Below are 21,922 nucleotides of genomic sequence, written 5' to 3' on the forward strand. Positions count from 1 at the left end.
CCAATATCTAAATCTAAGATAATTTAAAAACGAAATATAGAAAGCAGTGATGTGGAAATTGCATATTTCTGAGAAATATTTTAATGAGGAGGCGTAGGAAAAGACACAGGCACTTGGGGTATGGACCCCCCTTTTCCATTTTTTTTCTTTTTAAATCTGGCGTCGAGTCACCTTTTCCCTATTTTTGTATTCTAATATGCACTATATGTTATCAATAATGTAACTCGTTTGTCTCTATATGCTGTTTTTAAATATACCGTTTTCGACTGATACATAAAAAGAGAGAAGGCTTGCAACTCTTTTCTCGTCGTCTGCCTCACCTCGCTCAAACTTCGTCTGATTATTTATCTACAGCATTGAACACATGGAATATGCATACATCAATAAATTTGTTACACATTTTTCTTCCCTTTTATATTTCCATTTAATTTTTATGTGCCCCCGATTTGTAAACACTCGCATCTAGGGTAAATTTTGTTGATAGAGACAAACGAATTACATTATTGATAACATATTGTACATATTAGAATACAAAAATAGGGAAAAGGTGACTCGACGCCAGATTTAAAAAGAAAAAAAATGGAAAAGGGGGGTGTCCATACCCCAAGTGCCTGTGATAACAAAAATATGATAAATCTCCATTACATTGCAGCAAACAATGCGGATTTGGACATACCGTTGTTGATTTGGTTTTTAGAGAACAACATTCCAAGAAAGATAACTCTAAATTTGTTTACAAATTCAGCATGATGTAGTGTTCATGGACGTTGAATGAGACGCATACAAGTTAGAAGCTCTTCAAAGTTCAGAAGAAAGTTAATTTTATTACAGTTAGTTTTTTTTTACTGGTGATTTAAAAAAAAACCTTTTGTTTGATTCGCCTATTTCAGTAGTCAACACGATGTTGACCAATCTGATTATAAAATCAGGTCTTTGTCACTCTCCGAAATTCTGACAGTCGCCATCGGCAGCTGATCAGTATCAGAATTTTGGAGCGTAACAAAGATCTGATTTTAATCAGATTGGATGGTGACATCATTATTAGCAATATAATTGTCACTGTGTTTGTGTGAAGTTTAAAAATTAAAAAAAAGTTGATTGATGGATGACTGTTACATATTTTTAATGCAAAATTTGGGGGTTTTCCTTCATTTATTTATTTATTTTACTTCTTTCTTACTGCCAGTTTGAAGACAGAATGTCAGACGAGGAGGAAGAAATCCCAGACTTGGTCCCTGCCACACTAGAGAGGGTACCCATCACCATCATCACAGGATTCTTAGGTAATCACACATTCATCCCCCCCCCCTCTAAAAAACCATAGAAATCTCAGGTCCCACCCATGCGGGAGAGGGTCCCTACAGCGTTTTTAGCTTACCCGAGATGAGAGCTCAAGTGAGTTTTTCTGATCACATTTTGTCCGACATCCGTCTGTAAACTTTTCACATTTTCAACTCTTCTCAAGAACCACTGGGTCAATTTCAACCAAACTTGCCACAAAGCATCATTTGGTGAATGGGATTCAGATTTGTTGAAATGAAGGACCACACCCTCTTTCAAGGGGAGATAATTAAGAATTAATGAAAATTTGGTGGCATCTTTTAACATGTTTAAAAATCTACCTCACAAGAACCACTGGGCTTGAAAAGTTTTAACTTATATGAAACCTTCATTACATAGTGTAGATACAATTTTGTTCAAATCATGACCTCTTGGGGTAGGGTTGGGCCACAATGGGGTATCAAAGTTTTACATAGGAATATATGGGAGACATCTTCAAAACTCTTCTTCTCAAGAGAAGCAAAGCCATGATTAGTCATATTGATATGAAAACATCCTTAGGTAGTGTAGATTCAAATTTGTTGATATTGAACCCCTGGGGGTAGGGTGGGGCTACAATGGGGGATCAAAGTTTAATATAGGAATATATGGGAAAAAGTCTTTAAAAATCTTCTTCAAAAGAACGGCAAAGCCATGATAAGTAATATTCATATAACAAATATGTATATCAAAGCATCTGCAGGTAATGTAGATTCAAATTTCATATCATGATCCCCCTGGGGTAGGGTGGGGACACATCTTTAAAAATCTCCTTATCAAGGGCAGCAAAGCCATGATTAGTCATATGAATATGGAATTATCCCCAGATAGTGTAGATTCAAGTTTGTTCAAATCAGGACACCTGGGGGTAGGTGGGGTCTGGGGTGACTACAGGGAATCAAATTTTACATAGGATATATAAGAGACGAAGAACAGCAGGGCCATATTGACTCAAGTGAGCGTTATGGCACATGGACTTGTTTTTCCTATCACCATCATCACAGGATTCTTAGGTAACACACAGGGGACAGTAACATACTATACATGTATTTGATTAAGTAATCTGACACTATATATACAATTTCTTTTTTGTATATATAGTGATTATGTAAAACCAAATATAGTTTGTTACCTGCCCTTGTGGATAATCTTCCAAAAGTTAAATCAACAAGACCAACTTTAAAATAATGTTTGCTTGCCCTCTCCCGACTCAGGATGAAAAAAATGTGTCGGTAGGAGGTGTGGAATTTTTTTTCCTAGAAAATTTCAACATCAATGCTGAATTTTCAAAATATATTTTCAGGAATGCATAAAAAAATAATTGCTTTCCGGAGGTTAAAAAAAGTTTTGAATCAGCCCATTTTTAGCCAGTCAGTCGGGAGAGGGCAACCAAACAATTTTTTAAAGATGGCCCAATGTAGAAAATACATATCATTGTCACAAAAGAATTCCTATTAATAAATCATATCCTCATTCCATCTCTCCACACTGTAGAGATTTACCAGGTGATCAACTCATACATTTCCATCCAACCTTCCAAATCACAAGAAGGTAGCATTTACCATCACCAACTATCGAAGGATTCATATATGTATATATTGATACCAACTTTCCATCAAATACATTATAGATAGCCCCCATTACCATCATCACAGGATTCCTAGATAATCAAGCACCCTCCCTCCTTGTCAAAAACATTTAACATCATCCCCATCACACAATTCTCATGTAATCACCCACCCTCCCTCCTCATGAAAAACATTGTACATAGTCCCCATCACACAATAACAAGGTAATCACCCGACCACCCACCCTGTCACAAACATTTCACATAATCCCCATCACACAATTCTCAAGTAATCACCCATCCTGCCTCCCCATCAAAAATATTATATATTGTCCCCATCACGGAATTTATAGGTAAATATCTACCCAACCCCATAAAAAATTTATATAGTCCCTAGGGATGGGTATCGCCAAAAATTTTGTATCGTGATATATCACGATTTTCCCCCAAAAATATCACGATAAATCGTGATATTTTTACACACAATTTTTACTACAATTTCAAATAAATACTCATAATATTTCTTTAAAATATGCTATAAAAACATAACTTTACTTTTGAATTTTTTATTTATTTAATATAAAGCATGTTTGGATGAAATTGTTTAATTGTTTTCAATATATTTTTTACACTTCCTGTAATTGTCATTCAATAGTTTGAACAAATAAATGAATAATTTCCGGAATTCATAGTTGTGTACTAAATACCGGTATTTTAGTCTCCGTATCACGATACGTATCACGCAACAAAAAATCGCGATATACCGGTATACCGATAAAATCGCACATCCCTAATATTCCCCCATGAAAGGATACCCAGGTAATCACCTACCCTCCCCATGAAAAACATTGTACATAGTCCCTATCACAGCATTCTAAGGTAGCGCCTTCAGATTTCCGTACAAGTGTTATAGAGGGTCACCATCACCATCATCACTGGATTTTTATCCCTCCTTGAAAGATAAAAATAAATCGGTAAGCAGGAGCAGTATATAATATATACATGACAATCTCTTATAAGATTGCTCATTTGTCCAATTGTGTCATGTAAACATGTATGTCAGAATTACTATATAAAGAGATCCCACTTTTTTTTTAATTTTTAGGGGCTGGTAAAACTACACTACTGAATTACGTCCTGACAGAGCAGCATGGGAAGAGGATCGCAGTTATCATGAATGAGTTTGGGGAAGGTACGGGGTAGCCTGGATAACATACATGTGTACAGTGAAATTTTACTTAAGCTAATGAAAAAAGGTTATAAATTTCCATTTCATGTATTTTAATTCTTAACAGTCATTTTGCATAAAATTCTCTTATGTTGTGATCAATACAGTAATACACAAAATCTCTAATTCTGTTAATTTATTTATTTATCTTAAGTTTGTGTCTGTTATAAGGGGATTCAATAGAGAAGTCGATGTCTGTAGGACAGGAGGGGGAACTGTATGAAGAATGGCTTGAACTCAGGAACGGGTGTCTGTGCTGCTCTGTCAAGTGAGTTATAACACAGAGACTTATAAACTCCTGGAATTGTCATGATCAGTCATTAATACCAGCTAGCTGATTAAAACCTCTATACTATACAGAAGTGCAATATGAAAATAGTTAAGAGGATATTGTGGATTGAATATAGATATCTTCAATGCTGTGGAATATGGTCAACTGACATTTGAAATAAAATGGTCCAGTAAATTTAGTTAGTTGTTCTGAAGATTCATTTAATATCTTTATTCTGAATTTATTCATTGATCTTGTTTGACATACATGATAATGTATATTAAGTCTTAATTTTTGGGTCTATAATATTTTCCAGGGACAATGGAGTGAAGGCCATAGAGAACTTGATGACCAAAAGAGGGCGCTTTGACTATGTTCTTTTGGAGACCACTGGATTGGCAGATCCTGGTAAGTCCCAATTAAAACCATCAAGAACTTTCTATAATTCTTTTTCTTGAATAAAGATCTGAAACACAACCATAATGCCACTTATTTTCTTTTTAAAGTATATTTTCTGTTCTTCAGGCCCTATAGCATCCATATTTTGGTTAGATGAAGAATTGTGTAGTGAGATATTTTTAGATGGTAAGTAGATGTACTATAGTGTCTTATATATTTGTTCAAAAATTATTTGACAGAAGGAGATGTAGATTTACTTCTTAGGGGTGAGTTCAGCTTGAGTCGACACCCTCTTACTTGAACAAGTTCCTACTGACCAAATACTATCAAAATGGAGCTTAACATGTATTATGTAATAAAAATATATAATTATAAATTATGAATATAAATTATAAAGAATGAACAAGAGTTCGCCATGCATTGGACAAATGGTATATTGAATTGCAAAAATGTCCTATCTATCTGGTGGGATTTAAAACACCTAAAATGCTTATAAATTAGAGCCATGATAATATTTTTATGCTTTCCCTATTTTAACATGTTTAATTTGATTGATTATATTAATCCATAAATGTTAGAGAGATTTTAGTTGTATCACAAAGCCTTAGATAGGCCTTGCCATGCCACAAAATAAGACAACTTGTGCCTTGGTCTGGGGGTATCTTCTAGTTTTAAGAAATAATGAGCACCTACTTCTAGTTGTCATATATTGATAACTCGTATTTCACTGAATACCTTGAGTTTATATATTTTTATTTCTAAAAAAAGAGAGAGAAAAAGCAATCAGTCGTGTATTGCACATGTACCTGTTTACAAAAAAGGAAGTAATTATCATGCATTGGATGATGACATGAACATACTAGTAAATAAAAAATAACTTCAAGAAAATTAATACAAACTTTGAAATGAAATTTCTTGGATTTTTTTAAAAATAAAATTAACATCAGGACAGGGTTGTTCCCTTGTATAATGAAAGAAAGTCAACTCAAAAAATTGCAATATTGTAATTTTGATATCACTTCAAGGCTATTCCACGGTGTAGTACCTAAATGGTTGCTATCAGAAAAAATGCGCGTATATTACTGCTATCTGAAAATTGTGCGGTTGCTATTGGAAAAAAATGGACGAAATGGTAAGTATTTTTTCTTCGCTGGCTCAACAAAATAGTCAATAATTCAATTATCAAAGTTTAGCTTCTTATTATTTCACCCTTACGGAACGTAACATACCGTTTAAAACTAACATGTATCTCTATTTTTTTTATGAATAAAAGGATTGTTGGTGTATAGAACGAAAACTGTCGTAATTCTCGGACACACATACATGCACATAAGACATATATTTAATTTGCGTCAAAATGTTTAGATATTTGATGAAAATGAATCGATAGGTGTACTTTTGTAAAACGTATTGATTATTTCATAGAATTACCCATTTCAATCTGTTTCTTAAAAACAAAAGCGTTTTCATGCGGAGAAACTTATGTTACGGCTACTATTAGACAACGTCACCGGTTTTTATTGGAAATGTCTTAAGTTTTCAATTTTTCTTTAATAACATCCTTAATTTACATCTATTATGCAATAGTTTAGAAAACTATATTTGAAATGTTCATACTATATTCTTTTTAATAACTGACTTGTTTATATTACCTTGATTTCGATCCTATAACGATAAATTGGTTTATTTCAATATCTATATGTATGGTATGACTAATAATAATAGCAGTGTTTGTAAATGCCCTGTACATTTACTATGTATCCTGCACACAATAAAATTGTTAGTCTTTAAATTATGTGCACCTTCTATCTAATTTATTAGATTTCACCTGCGTAATTACGCCAGATTCACAAATAAAGGATCGCTCATGTTTTTTGTTTTGTTATTTTATTTTTATTTTTTTTTTTTGGTTGGATATAAACTTTTATCCAATGAGTTGTGGTAATATAATTTTTTTAGAATGGACTTGTTCCAAACACTTTTCAAAAATTGAAGATCAGATCAGCAGCATCGGATCCTATGTATAAGCAAGGCAACCCTAGATACACCATCCTTACAAGTTTCGTCCAAGTGAGCGGCTCACTCGAATAACAGACCTTATTATAGATGCTACTATATTATACATCCAGTTCAACAAACTACTTTTTTCAAATTCAATTTTTGATGTACGAGTACATTATGGTCAAACACTCCTAATGTCCAAAAAATATGATTGTACATGTATTGAAAATACGAAAGTGGAATTGCACACAAATAACCCCCCCTTTTCTATTTCGAAAAAGACTACATATGTCTGTAAATAATTGTAATGCCCTCTCCTTTAAATGTACATAATTATACATTACTTACTGGATAGAATACCGGTATTATCCTTTTTCATGTTCAGATCTCCACCTTTTTTAAGAGGGGGGGTTCCAAGCCCACTCAAAAGAGACAGAGAGAGAGAAATAGAAGTAAATATAAGAAAACTGAAAAGCAAACAAGTAGCTCAGTCTTCTCCATCTGAAAAACCTTCTTTCGAGCCCCCCCCCCCACCCCCCCCCCCCCCGGGAGGGGTTGATTGTCTCTTCTATCTGCATAAATTTAATAATCCAGAAAATCATCCAAAAGGGGGAATCGGACATCCTCTCCACTCAAGATCCGATGGTTTGAATAATGCATGTCAATTGTATTTCCTGATGCAACAGCGTACCAAAGCACTACCGTCAAAGGTTATACTGAAATTTTACTAGATATTATTTAGGTCTAAGTATACATATAGGTTACAAAAATTTAAAAAGAAATAGTTTTCGAAAGCTTTCCAAAGCTTTTGAAGTACTGATGGTAAAGTTCTTTCATTTAATTTAAACTTACGTTTCCTTTGTATGGCTTTCTTTTTGATTTTGTGTAGTGATGTTTTTCGAAGATCAGCTCTACTTGGCAGAACACAACAAATTCGAGTTAAGTTGATAAATATCAATTGTACATGTAGACATTGTGTTCCATATGCTCTTTGGATATTTTAAATATATTTTCTATGCCTGTGGCAGCCATAAGATTTTTAATTTTCTCTTTCTTGATTGAGAAACAAATTATATTTCAAATAGCAGCCGGTGCATTATATTCAGTTTATAGCCGGTGCCTACTTACCAACATTTCTGATAGTGACCGTAACTTAAAAAGATTGTGTTTTGTCCAAAAATCTCTTTCAAAATACACTTTTGATGAAAAAAGGCATGGAAACTTGGAGTATATTGACTTGCGAATGGGTACATGCTTCGGATATTTTACTATATTTAAAGTTTTAGAAGATTGTTCTACAAAATACATCTGGCATCATTTAAAGAAATCCCTTACTTGTTCCGTGCACAAGGATTTTTCTGAGACTTAATCGATTTGGGGTCACTTTCTGACAAATTTACCTCTTGTTCCAAGTTTTTCCGACATATTTATTTCATCTAGTAGCCGTAAAATTTACGAATAGAAACAATGAACGTTTTTTTGTTCTGATAGCAACCGTTTAGGTACTACACCGTGTATTCTCTTGTTGTTTTTTTTTAATCACAAAACGATAATAACAACTGGCATCAATAAAGAGTCGAAATCTTCAGCTGTAAAACAAGCCAACATGGACACATTCAGATTTGATTCAAATTCACTGAGAATTGTCCAAAGAAAGTTATGTGTCCAATGCATGGTGGACTTGCTCTTCTTCTTTAATGAAGACTGAAATTTGATTTTATAGAATATTTACATTTTGTGAAGTCTGCTTTAAATCTGTATATAGACTTATCGTTTTGGCAGGTGTCATCACTATGGTGGATGCTAAACATTGTATGAAGGTGGGTAAATCATTGTATACAGGTGGGTTAATCATTGTATACAGGTGGGTTAATCATTGTATACAGGTGTGTAAATCCTTGTATACAGGTGAGTAAATCATTGTATACAGGTGGGTTAATCATTGTATACAGGTGTGTAAATCATTGTATACAGGTGTGTAAATCATTGTATACAGGTGTGTAAATCATTGTATACAGGTGTGTCAATCATTGTATACAGGAGGGTTAATCATTGTATACAGGTGTGTAAATCATTGTATACAGGAGGGTTAATCATTGTGTACAGGTGTGTCAATCATTGTATACAGGAGGGTTAATCATTGTATACAGGTGTGTATATCATTGTATACAGGTATGTAAATCATTGTATACAGGTGTGTATATCATTGTATACAGGTGTGTAAATCATTGTATACAGGTGTGTAAATCATTGTATACAGGTGTGTAAATCAAAGAAACTGTTCAAGATGTTTTATTATAACTTTACTTGTTGATGCATATCAATGAGAGCTATATATTCAACTGCATCAACATTTTTGACCTTGACCTTCCTTTGACCCTGACATCACTTGTCAAAAAATTATGTTAAGCACAGTTTCAAAGAAACTGTCCAAGTTATTTTTATTGAATCTTATATGCTGATACATAAATGTAGTGGAGAAAGTTATTCATCTTCATCGTCATCTTTTGTCCTTGCCTTTGACCGTGACCTCACCTTACTTAAATTTGTGTTATGCTAAGTTTCGAGATTTTTTTTATCAAAATTCATCTGCTGGTACAATAAGAGTTATTCAACTGAAGAAGATCATTTGTTTACTTTGACCATTGCTTTAACCTTGACCTCACTTTTCCTTAATTTATGTTTAGCAAAGTTTCAAAGAAACTATGTAAGATGTTTTTATCAAACCCTGTATGCTGATACATATTGGAGATAGCTATTCAACTTCAGCAGCATTTTTTGGCATTGAATTTTCCTTTAAACTTAACCTAACTTTCTTTAAGCTAAGTTTCAAGGAAACTATTCAAGATATTTTACCAAATTTCATATTCTTATACATTATATTGATGAAAGCTATTGAAATACATGAACATTTAGAATTTGTCTCTTTCTTTGACCTTGACTTCACTTTTCTCAAATTTGTGTTTAGCTTAGTTTAAAGAAACAAATCCAGACATTTTTATCAAACATTATTTGCTGATACATTTATTTAGTGCTAATGAACTGCATAAAAATCTTAACCTAATTATTTTTTTCTTAATTTTGCCTTTAGCTCAGATTCAAAAAAATAATTCAAGAGATTTTTATAAGCCTATGCACTTGTACATTATTTGGTGAGAATTCATCAACTGTGCCAGTTCTTTGACCCTAACATACCCAATGACCTTTGAATTTACTATAGATTGTGTATAAAAATCAGTTTTAAAGAAACTATTTAAGGTATTTTCATCAAACTTCATACACTAATACAATTAATTATGAACCCTGGGCAGGACATTCATGTCTTATGGAGATATTTGTAGTTCTACTAGACATTCAAACCATGTTTTAATCTACATTTATTTTTACTTATTTACATTCAGTTTTATAGTAACACAAATAAACATAAATACAGCATATTTTTTTTAAATTGAGAACAAGCTTATAAGGAAATACTCAGTCATATTAAATCACAAGTAGCTATAATGATTAATAGTTCATGTGTCAATTTATACATTTTTTTCTGTCTTATTTCAGCACCTACAAGAAGTTAAGCAAGATGGTTCTACAAATGAGGCCACAAGGTAATTATACAGCAATTAATGTGTTTTCATAAACATTGAAGAATTGGTTATAATTAAGATTGCGGTACATGTGATATCCTTTTTCACTGAAGTACAAGTCACTTGTAATATACATGTATATTTTATTTTGATATAACAAAGTATTGATATCACAATTAATTTTTCACTATTCTTGGAGATTCCAGTTCTGAAAATTTGTTCCCAAGAAAAAAAAAATCAAGCATATTGAAAACTTATCCTTTTCTTCCAACAGACAGGTGGCGCTAGCAGATGTGGTTATAATAAATAAGATTGATCTGGTAAATTCTGAGGAGTTACAGAGAGTTAAGTCCCATATAAGGTAAGAAACATACACAGACAGGTGGCGCTAGCAGATGTGATTATAATAAATAAGACAGACCTGGTAAATTCTGAGTAGTTACAGAGAGTTAAGTCCCATATAAAGTTAGAAACACATCACAGACAGGTGGCGCTAGCAGATGTCATTATAATAAATAAGATTGATCTGGTAAATTCTGAGTAGTTACAGAGAGTTAAGTCCCATATAAAGTTAGAAACACACCACAGACAGGTGGTGCTAGCGGATGTGATTATAATAAATAAGACAGATCTGGTAAATTCTGAGGAGTTACAGAGAGTTAAGTCCCATATAAGGTTAGAAACACATCACAGACAGGTGGCGCTAGCAAATGTGATTATAATAAATAAGACAGATCTGGTAAATTCTGAGTAGTTACAGAGAGTCAAGGCCCATATAAAGTTAGAAACACATCACAGGCAGGTGGCACTAGCAGATGTGATTATAATATATAAGATTGATCTGGTAAATTCTGAGGAGTTACAGAGAGTTAATTAAGTCCCATATAAGGTAAAAAATACATCAAAGACAAGTGGCGCTAGCAGATGTCATTATAATAAATAAGATTGATCTGGTAAATTCTGAGGAGTTACAGAGAGTTAAGTCCCATATAAGGTTAGAAACACATCACAGACAGGTGGCGCTAGCAGATGTGATTAATAATAATAAATAAGATTGATCTGGTAAATTCTGAGGAGTTACAGAGTTAAGTCCCATATAAGGTAAGAAATACATCAAAGACAGCTGGCGCTAGCAGATCTGATTATAATAAATAAGATTGATCTGGTAAATTCTGAGGAGTTACAGAGTTAAGTCTCTTATAAGGTAAGAAATACATCAAAGACAGGTGGTGCTAGCAGATGTGATTATAATAAATAAGATTGATCTGGTAAATTCTGAGGAGTTACAGAGAGTTAAGTCCCATATAAGGTAAGAAACACATCACAGACAGGTGGCGCTAGCAGATGTGATTATAATAAATAAGATTGATCTGGTAAATTCTGAGGAGTTACAGAGAGTTAAGTCCCATATAAGGTAAGAAACACATCACAGACAGGTGGCGCTAGCAGATGTGATTATAATAAATAAGATTGATCTGGTAAATTCTGAGGAGTTACAGAGAGTTAAGTCCCATATAAGGTATGAAACACATCACAGTCAGGTGGCGCTAGCGGATGTCATTATAATAAATAAGATTGATCTGGTAAATTCTGAGTAGTTACAGAGAGTCAAGTCCCATATAAGGTAAGAAACACATCACAGACAGGTGGCGCTAGCAAATGTGATTATAATAAATAAGATTGATCTGGTAAATTCTGAGGAATTACAGAGAGTTAAGTCCCATATAAGGTTAGAGACACATCACAAACAGGTAATAAATAAACACATATCAAATTCTAAATATTCCAAGAAAATAGAGTTCATGGAATTAAAAACTTGAAAAAAGACGCTGTAGAAATTTTCTTAACTGATTAGAACATAGTTTAAATAATTTTCTTTTTTTACAGATCGATAAATAGTCTAGCAAAATTAAAAGAGACAACACAGGCAAGGTAATATCTACAACACAGTCAGCTCCATTCTACATGTAATGCATACAAGCCTACTCCACAGTGTCAGCTGTATACTTTTTCTGACTAAGTCTGATTTTTCAGTGATTTGATGGTGTACCATTACAACACTCTCTCTTTATTACAGGACAGACTTGGACACCATTCTGGATCTGAATGCTTATGATGGCAGGAGTAAAACTGGGTGAGGCTTATTAATTAGTTCAATATAAAGTCTGTATATAATCTTTATTTTTGATGAGTATGATAGATTTTTAATTCTTTGGATCTTGATTTAGTTTGGAGGAGTTGTTCCAGGAGAGAGGATTCAACAAAGACAGGGAACACAGGATTGATCAGGTGAGTCGTCTATATATACTGATGATGTAAACAGTATGATTATACATACAGGTGACTACAACAAAGACAGGGAACACAGGATTGACCAGGTGAGTAATCTATATATAATAATGATGTAAACAGTATAAATATATTGTATATACTCGCCTATTAGTTGGTTTTTTGGGAATTAAATTTTGGTTCAAAACTTTGTGTCCGACTTATAGGCAAGTCATAAAAAATGGGATTTTCTGGATGCAAAAATGTAGTATTTTATAAACATTTCCAACGATTATGGTATAACAAAGTCTTGATATAATATATCATTCTAAGATTATACATAAAGTACAAGTATGTACAAAATTTGATAATTTTATTAAGTGTGTTTTACTTACCTGTTTAATAATTTAAAATCAAATATCGGTGTCATTTTTAAAAAAAATCTTAATTGAAACCATGTTAAAACATCAGAGCATTGTTTTGAAATTGTCAACTGATTCTGGTAAAAAGCAGTACCAACTTACAAGCAGGTCAATGGCAAATCTCTCCAAAATAACCTTAAAAAAATGCAACAACTTATAGGCAGACCGACTTATAAGCAAGTATACACGGTAGTTCCAATATTACATATATATAGACAATAAAATTAGTCAATATAATTTCAAGATGTCCTAAGTAATTAAATAGTTAGGACTTTACGTTTGATTGTCTCATAAATCATTAAATCAAGCAAGTTTTACATACAGATGGAACGCCCAATAGTGCATTATAAAAATTTCAATCATACTTCTCGTAATCTTTCAAATTACTGTAATTTATTTATAAGACACTGCATAAAATTAAAATTATAGAAAATCAATGTTACTTTTTTGCCTATTGTTTTAGAATGTGACGACCTTTACATTGGAGTTCACTGGGGATGTGGACAAACAGAAGTTAGATAAAGTACTACAGGACATACTGTGGGACAGAGACCTCATCAATTCTAAAGGAGAAAAACAGGAAATCTACAGACTTAAGGTAGGAATCTGTATATTGTCAGGAACTGGTTCATTGTAAGGGAGAAACCAAGTGCTTGATAAATTCTAATTACAATGGACATTCAATTTTCAAGAACTGGTCAATACAAAACATACAGTTTAGCAAAGAACTGATTTTTTTTTGAAACATATTACAAATACATATACAAACTTGTATGTACTAGATATATGTACAAAACAGATTCCGAATAGAAACTAATTTTAGTTGAAACTTATTCAGAATCAGTGTAAAAGTTTATTAAGAGAGAGAGAGAGAAGAGACAGAGAGGCAAGCTCTAACTTTACATTTTGTCTTGAACATACTCAGTTTCATTTAAGCTGGCTATTGAGAAAGAAAAAGAAAAAGGATAAAAAGAGAGAGAGTTAGAAAAGCTAGAACAGTGCAGTTTTGAGGGATTCACTTGTAACATATTAAAGTGATTGCCAAAAAAAGAAAATCAATAAATTAAAATATAATAACCCATTTCTGCCAGAAAGTATTATAAGCAGTAAGTTTTTTATCATCTTTTACAGTGTATTTCAGAGCTGTAAAATAGGATTTAAATAGATTAAAAAAACCTTGGATAGATGGACAAGTATTCTGGCAACGAACTTTATAATGCTTCATTAATATCAACATAGTGTTAAAATATTCTGAAAATTCATTATTATCTTTTTCACCAAAAATAAAAGATTTAGCATTTAAATTCAATTCAATGTCTTTTGCTTAACAAAGACTATAAATTTTTTAACAATTGCTGGACAAACATACAGTCCCAAATTAAATGATAAATTGTTTCCTCTTCTTCTTCACAAAAAGTAGAAGAACTGGGTTTTTTTTATCTCTACAAGATATACCAAAGAATTTTGCATTTTTGTTAACAAATTTCATGTATTCTCATTTCTGTAGCTGTGTATATTTTGTTGAATCGGTCTTGTTTGAGAGATTGTTGGTATGAGTATAGAGCATCCTGTAGGTTCCCTGTCACCTGTTGACAGATCCCCAGAATCTGCCATGATATGTCTCTGTATGGTAAAGGTATAAGTTGTCCCTGATCAATGTGAAGTAATGTCTGTAGATCATCTGGAGCTGTTTGTGCTCCCATTGTGTCTACATGTCTGTAGCACAAGATCTCTAGCATATATAACAGTGTAAAAGGTGGGACATGTAATCCAGGCCAGCCATTCTGTAGAGCAGACTGTTGTTCTGGTATCAATTCACTGATGTAATGGATTCTAGTGTAAAGTATGATATCCCCTGATACAGCCTGTCTCATCTTTGTTGACCAGAACTGTCCCCCTACAGCATCAGTATACATCTCTGTATTTACATTATACCTATACATCACATATGGTTGTGCTAACTTGACCTTGATCACCTCTATAATAGATAAAGCTTCCATGTATCTAAGTGTCTTGTAATAATACATGGCTATGTACAGCATGTCAGTAATATAACCAAACTTGGCTGCTAATTTCAGCATGTAACAGGAGATTTTGTCAACTCTATAAATCAGTTTGTTTTTGTGTGTGTACATTTCCATGTTTATTATAAAAGCAGTTGCATGAAGGACATTAGCTGTAAGTTTCTGTAGCATTAGGATTTGATACTGTGTCAAAAGGGGTGAACATATCATCTGATCTATGATATGTAGATAGCTCATACAGCTTAATAGATCTAGGGTGGAAAGTGCATTTTCCCTCCACATTTCTTCAAATAGGTTTGCATCAAACTTGGTCTCAGAAATCAGAGTATGTTCGTCTGTACAGATGGAGAGTCTGGGATTATAAAGGACATTTATGATATAAGACCTAATGGAGGAACTGTGTAGCAGGAATGCTAAACCCTTCTCATACAACCCATACAATCTAACAAATAATTGATGTTGTGCTTCACCATGAATTTTACTCAGAAACATGTTGTTATCTGGAATGAAAAAGTTAGGACAGACCCCCTCATACACCCATTTGAGGATGAGTTTAAAACAGACCCAGAAACCCCCCAGGAGATTTTGTGGACACCAGTGAGGTATTGCGTTTTGTTGAATCACCCAGAAAACCGCTGTCTTCATGTGATAAGAACACAGTAATTTATCATCGTCATCTAGTCCATTATTAATTATTTCTGTTAAGAACAATTTAAGTAAGCCGTAAGTTAAGAATTGACAGTGGTTCATTGCACACACAAGTTTTTGTTCTGCCAGAGAGAAAGAAATTCTCCATTCATGGTTTTCATGACTTCCTAGCTTGTGTCCAATTGCTACAAAGTGACATCCATTTTTGACTATATCATCAACAATATGAGGTTGGGGCCATGAGTGACATCTGTCTATCCATGAGGAGGCAGATGGAGGCCAAAAGTCACTAAAAAAGCAGTAGGCTTGATCATATTCTAGAGTTCTAACTGTTCCAGTTGCACAGGGTCCATGTGGAGTGGAATTGGTTAGTGATAATGTAGAACATGTGATCTCTCTGTATTTAGAACTAGAAATATAATGTCTGTTATACATTCTAACACAATATCTCTGAATATCTTTGTACATGCTAGGTGACAGTAAATATAACAAAGTGAATCCTGGTGGACTATCAGAACAGTCACAGAGGATCAGTGTTTGTCTGTGTGTGTTGTAATACTGAGACTGAGATAATTCCCAGATCACACGGTGATTATTTGACCAGAACATCAAGTCCATATCTGATCCTTTCAGTCTGAATCCTTCTCTTTGACTTCCACTCAACATCACTCTGTTCTCATCACTTATTTTCACTTGATTTCTCATCATCTCACTAGTGTCCATCACATCTCTCCTCATGGCCACCAGTTGTGAGGTCCCCACTTCATGACACAGTCCCACAAACACTGACTCTGATATATGTTGTATGACTGTCTCACTGGTTTTGATTAAAGGATAAATCATACTTTATGCCAGTTTAATAAATCAGTAGAAAATATCATCATTTTTTTTAATAATACTTAAACATTTTCAATATATATTCACAGTTTTTGATTAAAAGAATTTTTACAGGTAACATTTGTTTTAAACCAACTCTCTGTTATTTTTTGCAAAGAATTAATTATAAGTGGAGGAAACTTGTAAGATTGTTTTATATAGTTTTTAAAAAATACAATCAACAAAATGTACTGATTCAGATTATAAAGTAGTAAAAGCCTTTTAGAATAATATATTACTCTCATTTAAACTTACATTTGTGAACTTGTAATGGAGTCCATTTTTCGCAGGTAAGGTCTGAAAAGTTTCAGGTGCTAAAAATAGCATAGAAAAATCCCACTTCATCTACTTTCATTTTATAGTAGTACTGCCTAATAATGTCTTTCACATTTCTATTATGGAATAGAAATCCTAATCAGCGAACAAAACTGAATTATAAATCAATGGAAAAAAATGTGGTCTACAACAGGCTGTGAATATTGAAAACAGCAAATTTTGAAAAAAAGACAGGTTGAGTGAATCATTATACTGGGTTAATTCTTGTAGATAATCTCTTCTCTTCAGTCCAAAACTTTACTTGTGTTATGGTAAAAGACTCATAGATATGTTTATAGAATATCCAAAAATAATTTATTAGGATTTAATTAAAATATAATGTGACACAATGCTTAAGATGCCGTAATCTTGACTACATAGCCAGTGAAGTATTTTTATCAGGGTCTTGTGTGCGGTGCAAAAGGTCGATCTTCTGTTATGAAGACTCAGGATAGATACATTGCTTTAAAACCTTATACTTTTTTATGCCCCTACCATGAAATGGCCAGGGCTTATACAGAGCTCCAGATAATTTTTTACCTCAAAGTGTATTTACTCCCTGATTTTCAAATCAATGCAGATTTTGCTTTTCAGCAAAATAATCAATGAGTATTTTGTTAATCTTTGCTTTTTTGACATCTAATGTGATTTTTAGCTTGTTATCAAAATAAGTGTTTTTGAAAGAGGAATGTAAAAAACGGACATTTTCTGCATTAATCAATTAGGTTAATGAAATTTTTTTAAAAATTGTCAGCTTTTAGCTAAAGCCGAGAAACATTTCGTTTCTTTCACCAGATTTAAGTTACCACGGGCACACAGAACTCCATTTAAAATTAGGCCTATATCGATCATAGCAAGAGTTTACCGAGAAAAATATCCTTCCTTTGGCCAGTGCAGGGTTCGAAATTCACTATATACAACTCGCAAAACGCGAGTTAGAATTCCCAAATTGCGAGTTAAAAATTAGGTAACTCGCAAAAACTTGCGAGTTGATTTTTTTGCATTGAAACTGTAACAAAATTATATAACATGACAGAACACAATGCTTTTGATTTAAATCAGTACTTTAACTAAAAGTCACACTGTAGATGTATTTTATGTATTGTACAGTAGTTACTTTTTCCTTAAGTTACATGTATTTGATTTATATAAATGTAACTTTATATGAAAATTGCGAGTAGTCTTATAAAATTGCGAGTTCACTTTCTTGGTACTCGCAATTATTTGCGAGTTGTAATTCTAGGGAGTTTCTAACCCTGGCCAGATAAAATTAATCTTTAGATTCTCATCCCCACCTGCCCCTCTCAAATGTCCCACCCGTTGTTCTTTTTTTTAATCAAAAATATATACATGTATTAGGTTTTGCTATATTGGCATCAATCGAGGTAATAGTTTTAGAGTTACTACCCGTTTGCATTAAAAGTCGCGTGGTGCTATTTATAGCACAGGAGCATGTGGAAAGCAAAAAAAAAATCCTTTCGATAAAAATTGAAACACTGAGCTGACCTCAATTCACATAATTAATTAAATCGTACTTGCATCATTCGTACGCAGTACTTCGTAGTGTAATGCTTATTTATGATTGCTAATGCTTAATTGTACGCCCCGATTTAGTTTCTAATGCGTATTTTGAAAAATTCAATGCATATTTCTGCAAATACGCACCTTATCTGGAGCTCTGCTTATAGTGTTACCTCTTTCCATCCATCATACTCTTTCTCTCTCTCTCTCTTGGTCACTGTCATTCAATCATAGCATATTTAAGTTATGTGGACATTTTTTGCTATTCTTGTAAATAATGAATTTGATTTTTCATATGCATCTTCTTAATGAGGACTTAAAGGTATACATGTAGATCAAATTTCATGTTGATTGGCCTCTTTTCACGAAAGTCATGGCCCTTAATTAGACATGAGTGATTGTTTTCCCAACTTATGGGGGGGGGGGCATGCTTTTAGTTAATGATTTGATTTTTGGTATGTCTCTTGATATTGATGACAGTTTGGATCAAGATTTAGATTCCAGAATTTTGACCCATTTTTACAAAAATGATGTTCCTTAACCTTTGACAGATTCTAATAATTCTTTAGCTCACCTGAGCCAAATGCAAAGGCTCAATTAAGTGAGCTTTTCTGATTAGAAAAATGTTGATTGTTTGTTGGTGGCTGTCATTGTCATTGATAACTTTTCACACTTTTCACATCTTTTTCTCCAGAACCAATGAACTAATTTCGATGAAACTTTGCACAAATTATTCTTTGGTGAAGGGATTCAAATTTGTTCAAATGAATGACCACGCCCAATTACTAGGGGAGATAGTCAAGAATAGGCAAATTTAGGGAGGGGTTATTTAAAATTCTTCTTTTCAAGACTGGGCCAGAAAAGATAAAAATTATTTGAAAGCTTCTTGACATGACTTGTGTAGATTCAAGCTTGTTCAAATCAGGAAAGAGGTTAGGGTTTGGTCAAAATAGGAGATTAAAGTTTTACATAGGAACAAAGAGTAAAACTTCTTTGAAAAATTTCTTCTGAAGAGCCAGTGGGCCAGAAGAATTGAAACTTATGTGAAAGCTTCATTATTATAGTGCAGATTTAAGGTTGTTTAACTAAGGGCTTAACCTTTTGTCCCTTGGGGCTCTTTTTTTTTTTTAGCTCACCTGAGCTGAAAGGTCAAGTGAGCTTTTCTGATCATATTTTCTCCGTCGTCCGTCTGTAAACTTTTCACATTTTTGAATTCTTCTCTAGAACCATTGGGCCCATTTCAACCAAACTTGGCCAAAAGTATCCTTGGGTGGAGGGGATTCAAGTTCATTCAAATAAAGGGTCACACTCTCTTTCAAGAACCACTAACAAAAAAAGTTGAAACTTATGAAACCTTCTTTACATAGTGTAGATTTGAATTTTTAGCTCTTCTGAGCCAAAGGCTCAAAGAGCTAATGCTATGGCCATTTGTGCAGTGTGTGGTGTGCATAAACGTTTTAGAATATGGGCCATAACTCAAGAACCCCTTGGCCAATTATTGTCAAATTTGTCACAGGGTATCCTTGGCCCAAGGGCTCCCTTTTACACTAAAACTAGGTTTTTGACCCTTTAACAAGGGGAGATAATTAGAAAAATAGAAACAAAAGTACTGGTTGCTAAAAAATATTCTTCTCAAGAACCACTGGGCAGATTATCACCAAACTTACACAAAAGGATGAGGATATGTTGTAGATTAAAATGTGCATGGGGATTTACCCTGGGGCAAAGGGCCTGGTCTTAAGATCACTTCAAAGTTGACCAAAAATTACATTTTATTAAAATGTTGATATTTTGCTTACTATAGGACTTTTGCGAGAAGCACTGACTTTTACAGTCGACGGCTTACTTTGACATTTAAACCTGCCTTTTCTACGAAGGTACATAATTGATAATAGATAAAAAAAAACATTAATAGTGGTTAGAGGTATTTTGCTTGGGGCACTAACATGATTAACTGGTATGCAATCAATGCAAGAGATGATGGGAGGCAGAATTACATATCTTAAATTACCTTATTTGTGAGGGTTAGTACCTCCTTTCAATTTTATTTTCTGAAGGAGTCAAATAAGGAAGAAAAAACATTCCGGAATGAAAACTAAGCAAGAGTTGGTCAATGTGAGAAGGGAGGGGGTTGAGGATATGGTGGTTTCCGTTCCCTTCCTAGACAACGTAATATGTGCTTTGAAGTGGCCCATTATTATCATTTAATTAACTGTTAAGCTTAATATTTATATCGCAAAAGAGCTTCCATATACTTTCCTAGTGTAAAAGTAAGCCGTCGATTGTAAAAGTCAGCGCTTCTCGCAAAAGTCCATAAGGACTAGGATCATCAAATCTTGTCAGTTGATGCATCTAAGGACCTCATATCATGTTGACTCAAAAGTAGGTCACGGTGACCTACTTCTTAAATTTTGCGGCCATTCTTTTTCAAAATGATTTAGAGGCATATTTTGAACAATTTAAGGCCTATGATCATCAAACTTTGTCAGTTGATGTATCTTGGGTCCTCAAAGTATGTCAACTAAAAAGTAGGTCACCTTGACCTACTTTTTGAACTTTATGGCTAATCTTTTTCAAAACAATTAAAGTCATTAATTCGAATACCGAGAGGTTTAGAATCATTAAATCTTGTAAGATTATGCATCTTGGGGCCATAAAACATTTATTAAAAAGTAGGTCACAGTGACATACTTTTTGAACTTTGCAGGCATTCGATTTCAAAGCATTTTAGAGGCATAATTTTGACATTTTAAAGCCTATGATCATAAAACTTTGTAAGTTGATGCATCTTGTGTCCTCGAAAAATGTCGACTGAAAAATAGGTCACCGTGACCTACTTTTGAAAATTTATGGCTTTAATTAAATATTTCAGGTACTAATTGGCTTAGAATCATCAAACTTTGTCAGTTGATGCATCTTGGGTCTTTGGAGTAGGTCGACTGAAAAATAGGTCACCCTGACCTACTTTTGAAAATTTATGGCTTTAATTAAATATTTCAGGTACTAATTGGCTTAGAATCATCAGACTTTTTCAGTTGATGCATCGTGGGTCTTCGGAGTAGGTCGACTGAAAAGTAGGTCACCGTGACCTACTTTTGAAAATTTATGGCTTTAATGAAATATTTCAGGTACTAATTGGCTAAGAATCACCAAACTTTGTCAGTTGATGCATCGTGGGTCTTCAGAGTAGGTCGACTGAAAAGTAGGTCACCGTGACCTACTTTTGAAAATTTATGGCTTTATTGAAATATTTCAGGTATAAATTTGCTTAGAATCATCAAACTTTGTCAGTTGATGCATCTTTGGTCCTCGGAGTAGGTTGACTGAAAAGTAGGTTACCATGACCTACTTTTGAAAATTTATGGCATTAATTAAATGTTTTTGGTACTAATTGGCTTGGATCATCAAATTTTTTTTCAGTTGATGCATCTTGGGTCCTTGGAGTACAACTGAAAAGTAGTTCACCGTGACCTACTTATAA

The 21,922-nt window shown here is 33.5% G+C and overlaps 2 protein-coding genes across 2 annotated transcripts in view; one reads left to right on the forward strand and one right to left on the reverse strand.

Annotated features, from left to right (window-relative positions):
* Positions 1-753: 753 nt before the first annotated feature.
* The window catches only part of LOC133175091 (zinc-regulated GTPase metalloprotein activator 1B-like), a 31,074-nt gene continuing 9,905 nt past the window's right edge, over positions 754-21,922 (forward strand). The window contains exons 1-13 of the mRNA XM_061310216.1: positions 754-830; positions 1,187-1,283; positions 3,993-4,079; positions 4,287-4,383; positions 4,703-4,794; positions 4,912-4,971; positions 8,569-8,606; positions 10,342-10,388; positions 10,956-11,042; positions 12,255-12,299; positions 12,445-12,501; positions 12,596-12,656; positions 13,521-13,655. Of these exons, the coding sequence (XP_061166200.1) occupies positions 1,199-1,283; positions 3,993-4,079; positions 4,287-4,383; positions 4,703-4,794; positions 4,912-4,971; positions 8,569-8,606; positions 10,342-10,388; positions 10,956-11,042; positions 12,255-12,299; positions 12,445-12,501; positions 12,596-12,656; positions 13,521-13,655 (891 nt within the window). The 5' untranslated portion in view covers positions 754-830; positions 1,187-1,198. The remainder of the gene's footprint in view (positions 831-1,186; positions 1,284-3,992; positions 4,080-4,286; positions 4,384-4,702; positions 4,795-4,911; positions 4,972-8,568; positions 8,607-10,341; positions 10,389-10,955; positions 11,043-12,254; positions 12,300-12,444; positions 12,502-12,595; positions 12,657-13,520; positions 13,656-21,922) is intronic.
* Positions 14,533-16,884, reverse strand: LOC133175076 (uncharacterized). Its single transcript, XM_061310198.1, has 2 exons — positions 16,861-16,884; positions 14,533-16,546 (listed from the first exon to the last, which is right to left on the reverse strand). Exon 2 carries the CDS (start codon positions 16,465-16,467, stop codon positions 14,533-14,535), a length of 1,935 nt encoding a protein of 644 aa, XP_061166182.1. The 5' UTR covers positions 16,468-16,546; positions 16,861-16,884.

The sequence above is a fragment of the Saccostrea echinata genome, unplaced genomic scaffold (genome assembly GCF_033153115.1).
Source record: "Saccostrea echinata isolate AGI-Se365-2 ecotype Australia unplaced genomic scaffold, CSIRO_AGI_Sech_v1 ptg000060l, whole genome shotgun sequence".
Lineage (NCBI taxonomy): Eukaryota > Metazoa > Mollusca > Bivalvia > Ostreida > Ostreidae > Saccostrea > Saccostrea echinata.